Source organism: Hypomesus transpacificus, chromosome 24 (genome assembly GCF_021917145.1).
Source record: "Hypomesus transpacificus isolate Combined female chromosome 24, fHypTra1, whole genome shotgun sequence".
Classification (NCBI taxonomy): Eukaryota; Metazoa; Chordata; class Actinopteri; order Osmeriformes; family Osmeridae; genus Hypomesus; species Hypomesus transpacificus.
In genome coordinates, this window is record NC_061083.1 from 2,781,313 (window position 1) to 2,788,783 (window position 7,471).

Sequence of the window (7,471 nt, forward strand, 5' to 3'; positions counted from 1 at the left end):
ATTCACCGTGTCCCGACTGGAAAACAGCCGTGTTGTTGCGTCACGAGCCCTCTCACGGTGCAACACAGTGACGTCAGTCTTGTCGACGTGTGTGCTCCGCAGAACGCGCCGAAAAAAGTGAAGAAGCCAGACCGCAAGGAGCGCGTGAGCGAGCAGACCTATCAGCTCTCTCGATGGACCCCATACATCAAGGACATCATGGAGGTAATATCCAATCAGATCCATGTTAGATTAGATCAGCTCGGAAAATAGGGCTTCACAGATGAGGTCTGTGTGGGTGGGAAGACAGTGGTGGCTCAGGGGGGTGGAGTGTGTGTTCCGAATATCCCTTTGACCCCGGTGACCCCACTGGGTTCTTCTACAGGATGCCATTGAGGACAAACTGGACCAAAAGCAGTACCCCTATATCTCTCAACGACAAGTATCTTCCAAAACCAGTGCCCCGTCAAGGTTAGGATCTCGGCTTTGACACACCTACACACAGACTCTCTCTTTCACACACACACTCACAGTCTCTCTCTCAAACACACACACAATGTGACGGTGTGGTCTTTCGATCCAGTAGCAGTGCCCGCTACGGTAACTGGCACAAGAACAAGGGCCCTACGGAGATGAAAACAGGCCCTCGCGTCATCGTCTTCATCGTCGGAGGCATGACCTACAGCGAGATGCGCTGCGTCTATGAGGTCACACAGGCCAATGGCAAATGGGAGGCCCTGATTGGTGAGTTCGCAGCATAGCATACTGTGATATATGCACGATACATTATAAGAGAATCTCATCTTATGACCTCATTCTAATGGGCGAAAGGATGCGAGCCTGGATGGCAGGTGAAATGGACCCCTGCTCGATATGCTGGGTCTGAACCGTCCTGGGATCTATATACAGCTTAATGGAGGATACGGGCTGAAATGTTATCGTTCCGTTTCCCTGCAGTGGGATCTGCTCTGAGCAGATTCTGCTGGGTCATGCATGGTGTTTGTCAGAGAGGGGATATGGTGTTGTGACCAGAGATGGTTGATCTTTTTTGCAGCATGGAAGACTGTTTCCCTGTAGTAGTAGTATCTCAACCTGACATTATGATTTACAGAGAATATTTCCCAATAATATTTAGATCAATTAGATTTAGATTAATAATATTTATTTAGTCGTTTTTGATATTTCCTGTTTAATGTTTCATTTAGTGCTTATATCCTGCTAATGGTCGTCAAGTAGTTGATTATCTTCATCCTTCCCTGGTCTACGGTGGCCCTGAAGTGCATAACCCCCCCGCCTAATATGAATGCATCCCCCAAATGAAAACCCCCAACCTCCCCCCAAATAGGATGACTTGCTCAACCCGCCCCCCCCCCACTCCCCCCAAACAAAGACACGCTCCTCCAAATGGAAAACGTTAGTAACTCAAACCGGAAATGGTTGGTTCAACACAATCGTCGCCGACAGAAGTACGAAATGCAATAGCTTGACAGAGTTACGTGCACCAGGACTAGCTATCGAAGCATGTAGAAAGTACTTATACAAAAGTGTAAGTTTTGTGTTACTGTAAGGGGCACTGTTTTGACAGCGCCATTGGGCTGCGCTTCAATACCCTCATCTAGTGATTTCAAGTGTGAATTACAAGTGCAGTTCTCACAGTAAACCTCCAGATGACGATGGTAAAGCGCAGCCCTATGGAACGGGTTTTTAAGGGGCAGTGTTTCAACAGCGCCATTGGGCTGCGCTTCAATACCGTAATCTAGTGGTTTAAAGTGTGAATTACAAGTGCAGTTCTCACAGTAACGCAGTTGAAAGAAGCAGGACTTTTCTGAAGAAAAACCTAATCGTCCACGACAGAAGTCCGAAGTGCCATAATGACAGTTACATGGACCAGGATAGTTGTGTGGCTATAATTTTTCACGCAATTAATACTTTTGCAGTAGTACTTGCTACATGCTTTGATAGCCAAACAACTGTCCTGGTGCACGTAACTCTGTCAGGCTATTGTATTTCCTACTTCTGTCAATTATTTCTTATTCCCTGTTAGTTACTGCATCCATTCAGCGACAAAAGTGTTGTACCAACCCTTTCCGGTTTGAGTTAATGTAATGTGGTTTTGAGTTAATGTAATGTCGTTTTCCATTTGGAGGAGCATGTCTATGTATTGGGGGGAGGTGAACAAGTCATCTTATTTGGGGGGAGTTGACTCGTATTAGGGGGGAGTGTTTTCATTTGGGGATGCACTCATATTAGGGGGGGTGTTTTGCACTTCAGGGCCACTGTACTGGCCCCCTTAAACAGTACATTTAGCTTTTTACAGAGAATTGAGTTTGTAGCCTCTGTCCCTTCCTAGGTTCCACCCACTTGCTCACTCCCATGAAATACCTAAAGGAACTACAACACCCAGACTTCCTGGATCCCAACAGGGAGCCTGAGGAGCCCGAGCCAGCTGCCGCAGAATGAAAAGTCCTTCTAGAAGTAAACGTAGATGTGGTGTTGTCTCGTCCTCTGCCACCCCCATTTCTTCTCGCTCTGTGTGTGTGTGTGTGTGTGTGTGTGCGTGTGTGTGCGTGTGCGTGTGTGTGTGCGTTCGGACGTCACAGCTCCGGTGTCACTCTCACCTCTGGTCCCTCTCAGCAGCATATCTAGTCCCAGTGAAGTGGCTCTCCTCTCTGTCTCATCTACAGTGCATCCGTGTTTCTACCGACAGGGATGGAATTGTGAACCCCCCCTCCCACTACTCACCCACCAACTGCCATCCCTCCACCCTTCCCCCGAAACGACGCCACCTCTCGCCTCGGCCCTTTCAGGAAGGTGAAAGGGCCGAGGTTTTGCAGGTGTTTTTCTCTCTTCTCATCCCAGTCTGGGTGTTTTTGCTGTCGTCCTTCTGCAGGATCAACTGGAATCCTCACCCCCACACGCCTTCTCACGATCCTCAAAGAAATGGACAAGCAGGAGGAGGAGAAGATCAGCTAAGAGCCTTCTTCCTCTGACCCTCTGACCCCCTGACCCTCTGACCCTCTGACCCCCTGACCCCCTGACCCTCTGACCCTCTGACCCTCTGACCCTCTGACCCCCTGACCCTCTGACCCTCTGACCCTCTGACCCTCTGACCCTCTGACCCCTGAACTCCCCTAGATAAACACCTCATTACCGTATTCATCTAGCTCTGCATAACATGTCATAAGATGTCAGATATTCCAAACATATTCGTCTGATGTATACTGGTAAAAATAGAATACTTCTCTCAACACACCACACTGTGTAGAATTTTGTATTTGTATAATCTGATGAGGATTTGATATTATACCATTGTGTTAACGGCACGTGGTTACTTGATTGGAAGAAAGATGATTTTGTTGAGTTTGTGTTGGATGATTGTTGGTACTTTGTGAGCAGTGAATGTGAAGTCTTAGGATGCTGTTCATCTTTCTCAAAAAGAAGCTTTGATAGATTCTCAGATAGGATATGATGGCCAGTAATGAGATACGATGTTGAGTGATATGTATCTCTACCAAGGGATTGGCCAATTGCTGGACTGGAGGAGTATAAAGGGACCAATTACAATCGTGGGTGGTTCAGAATGCACCTCCCTTTTAGAAAAATCCAGAATAGAATACCTTATATTGCAAAACAGTTTTGTTGTCAATATCTATACATGCTCTGTCATTAATAAATGAAAAGACCAACTGTATTTGAGCATCATATTAGCACCACGTCATCACTGGTGATTAGAAGCATCTCGTCTATTGTGTAGTCAGTAGTTTGTAGATCTCTATGCCACATGGTATAAATGTTTGATTTCTGGGGATTCTTCTGACTTTGGAAATGCCAAGTGAAGCCACTGTTTATGTGGTCATCTAGCTGTAGTCCTGATCAATAAGAACTGATTGGTGATCAATCATTTGGAATGTTGCTTAATCAGTGTAGCTGTCTGTCTCTGGCTCCTTAGGTTCATTGATCTCTAACCCCTATATCGATTAGGTTCGTTTTGCCCTTAGATTCCAAGTAAAAATGTTGCTCCATTTCCTGTTTCAGGTTGTTTGGAAAAAGCCTGTCGTGATGCTAATGTTGTTGTTATTGTTGTCATATAGTGGTAAATATGCATAATGTTAGAGTTATTTATACACAAAATGGGATAACAGTACTAACAGAATGTTATGCTTTGAGGTGATTGAACAGAAACATTACTCTTTCTGCAATATTCAAAGATATAAAATAAAGTGGCTTCCATGTTAAGTGGACCTTGTCATGTGTCTCTGACATCAGACATATTTTATATTAACGTGTAACCAACTGATTATTTGATTTGTTGACCCAATCAGTGTCGAAAAGCTCATATGCTCACCACAGTCAAATTAGTAACAGACAACAAAAAAAACAAGACTGCAGTTATATCTCTCACCAGTAGAGAGCACGGGCACTCCGTCAGAAAAGAAGGCACAGTGATGATGGGCAAACAGAATGTCTCTTCAGCAGTTCTCCCAAGACTGCGGGGGTTCTTGGCGGTTTCTAGACCAAAGCTATACCACGCATTATTGTTGTCTAAGCGCATGAAGCAGGCAGATGTGTCTGAACGTAACCATGCCTCCAAATTAGTTTGCCTCTGCCAGAGGTTAGAGGGTCACTAACCGCCCACGCGCTGAACGCCAAAACTCAAATTTTGTTTTGTGACTCGCAGCTATGTTGTTGTTCGCGTCTGATACCGTTCCCAGGTTGAGTCCTCTCCTCTGTGTGTCTGAACAACACAACGCAGCTCCTGAGGTGATGCAGCATGATGATGCTCTCTCGTCTACCGTCTTCAGACCATCTGCTGTCTGCTGTCTCCATAGAAGACACTCGACTCAAGGCCGTCGAAAGAATCCCAGCAATGCATCTCCGTTATAGTTGCAGGGTTACGGGAGAGCGTGTTGAACTCTATAGCATGTGAACCACTCTTTCACAGAGATAAAACAGAAGTTTTTAGAAGTTTTAGAAGTCAGAAGTTTTTTAGTTCTCACGCGGGGAATCAAGATTAGTGATGTCATTGTTCATACCCACAATCCTATATTATCAGACCACTGCCTGGTAACCTTTAAAATGGATCTCTGCCAGAGCCTTGGAGGCACCCAGAATATTTATATTAGCCGCTGCTTAACCCCAAATACAGCTCTGGAACTGGCTAGTATTCTACCCGCTGCACTAGAAGCACTTGATGTCCCGAATAAATCATTAAATGCTAAAACAAGGGATCTGAATTTGGTTCTTCAGCAATCCCTAGATTCTGTTGCTCCACTCAAACCAAGGAAAAGAATAGACAAGAAACTGGCTCCATGGTATTCAGAGGAAACCCGCACTCTCAAGAGGTCCACTAGAAAATTAGAGCGTAAGTGGCGTACCACTAAATTGGAGGTTTTCCGCCTGGCCTGGAAGGACAGCCAAATAGAGTACAAGCAAGTCCTCATCAGGTCCAGATCAGAATATTTCTCTAAGTTGATTAGTAAGAACAAACACAACACTAAGTTCCTATTTGATACTGTTGCAAAACTCACTAAGAAAAGTACACTCTGTGTTAGTTCAGATCTCTCTCCCAATGATTTCTTAGATTTCTTTGACCAAAAAATCTATGCAATAAGGGACAAACTACAGACTAGTCCTGGAGGAGTGGCCATCAACACTGATTTTCCCTCTGTACCCAGCATTCTGCATGTTGAGACTCTCACTCACTTTAACCCTATTTCTATGGAAGCATTCATCAAGCTGATAGATTCCTCGAAACCCACTAGCTGCCTTCTCGATCCCCTCCCTGCCAAACTTTGTAGGGAACTTCTCCATATTATTGGACCGCCCATGCTTAGTATTATTAATGAATCTCTTGTAACTGGACAAGTCCCTGACGATTTCAAATAAGCTATTATCAAGCCCCTTCTTAAAAAACCAAACCTGGATCCAGGTTGTCTTAGCAATTACAGGCCCATTTCAAATTTGCCATCTCTCTCCAAAATTTTGGAAAAAGCTGTGGCAAAACAGCTCACTGAGCACCTCTCCTCAAATCAGCTCTATGAACCTCTCCAGTCTGGATTTCGTCTTCACCACAGCACTGAAACTGCATTAGCCAAGGTAGTCAATGATCTATTATTAGCCTCTGACGCTGGCTTTAGCTCTGTCCTTGTTCTTCTAGACCTAAGTGCAGCTTTTGACACTGTAGATCATGAGATTCTCCTGGAACGTATGGAGAACTATGTTGGGATTTCTGGTACTTCACTTCAGTGGTTCAGATCGTATCTATCTGATAGATCACAATATGTCCACTATGATGGTTGCTCATCCAGGAGCTCCATTGTAAAATACGGAGTACCACAGGGTTCAGTTTTAGGCCCTCTGTTATTTTCACTCTATATGTTGCCTTTAGGAAACATAATTAGAAGTTTTGGGGTAGATTTTCACTGCTATGCAGATGATACTCAGCTATACATGTCTATAAAGCCGGGAGAATTTCCACATGCTATGGAAACCTGTGTTTCCGGGTTGAAAACTTGGATGACTGCAAATTTCCTTCTTCTTAATTCGGATAAAACCGAGGTTCAAATTTTTGGTCCGAAAAAACACCGAAATAATTTATCCCATCTAACCTTAGACTTAGACGGCGTCAAAGTATCTCAAAGCCAGCTGGTAAAAAATCTGGGAGTCACAATGGACCCAGACCTTTCATTTGAGTACCATATTAAGCAAATCACCAGAACAGCATTTTTCCATCTACGTAATATTGCCAAAATACGAAAATTCCTCTCAAAGGATGATGCTGAAAAACTAATACATGCTTTTGTTACGTCCCGATTGGACTACTGCAATGTGTTGTTCTCTGGCCTCCCAATTACCTACCTAAAAAACTTACAGCGGGTGCAAAATGCTGCTGCTAGACTATTGACTAAAACTAGAAAGTTTGATCATATAACATCGACTCTTATCTCTTTACACTGGCTCCCTATCCAAGCCAGAGCTGATTTCAAAGTTCTACTACTAACTTACAAATCTCTGCATGGATTGGCACCACTGTACCTCTCCGGTCTCCTTGCACCCTATTGCCCCGCAAGGTCTCTAAGATCTCAAAATGCCGGCTATCTGGTAATACCCAAAGTTAAGAAAAAAACTGCTGGAGGTAGGGCGTTCTCATATAGAGCACCTCTTCTTTGGAACAAATTACCCATCTCAATTAAGGAAGCTGATACTGTCTCGACATTTAAAACTAGATTAAAAACGTTCTTGTTTAGTCAATTCTATGATTGTTAAAGGGAAGTATGTGTGTACTTTCTATGTAAACCTGGGATGTGTGCTTGCCTATGTGTGTATCACATGTAACTTTTCAATTTTAATTATAGCTTATGTTCACATTGCCCAGCTAGATGTTACAAATAAAGTAAACCTGTTACTGTATATTGTTAGTATTATTATTATTATAGTTCCGTTGCTGTATATTGTTACTGTTATAGTTTTTATTACTAGTTGGAGACAACGG

The 7,471-nt window shown here is 43.9% G+C and overlaps 1 protein-coding gene across 1 annotated transcript in view; it reads left to right on the top strand.

Annotated features, from left to right (window-relative positions):
- Positions 1–4,053, top strand: part of stxbp1b (syntaxin binding protein 1b) — an 11,937-nt gene extending 7,884 nt beyond the window's left edge. Inside the window, exons 16-19 of the mRNA XM_047048400.1 lie at positions 103–204; positions 365–450; positions 563–723; positions 2,870–4,053. Of these exons, the coding sequence (XP_046904356.1) occupies positions 103–204; positions 365–450; positions 563–723; positions 2,870–2,952 (432 nt within the window). The 3' untranslated portion in view covers positions 2,953–4,053. The remainder of the gene's footprint in view (positions 1–102; positions 205–364; positions 451–562; positions 724–2,869) is intronic.
- The last annotated feature ends 3,418 nt before the right edge of the window (positions 4,054–7,471 follow it).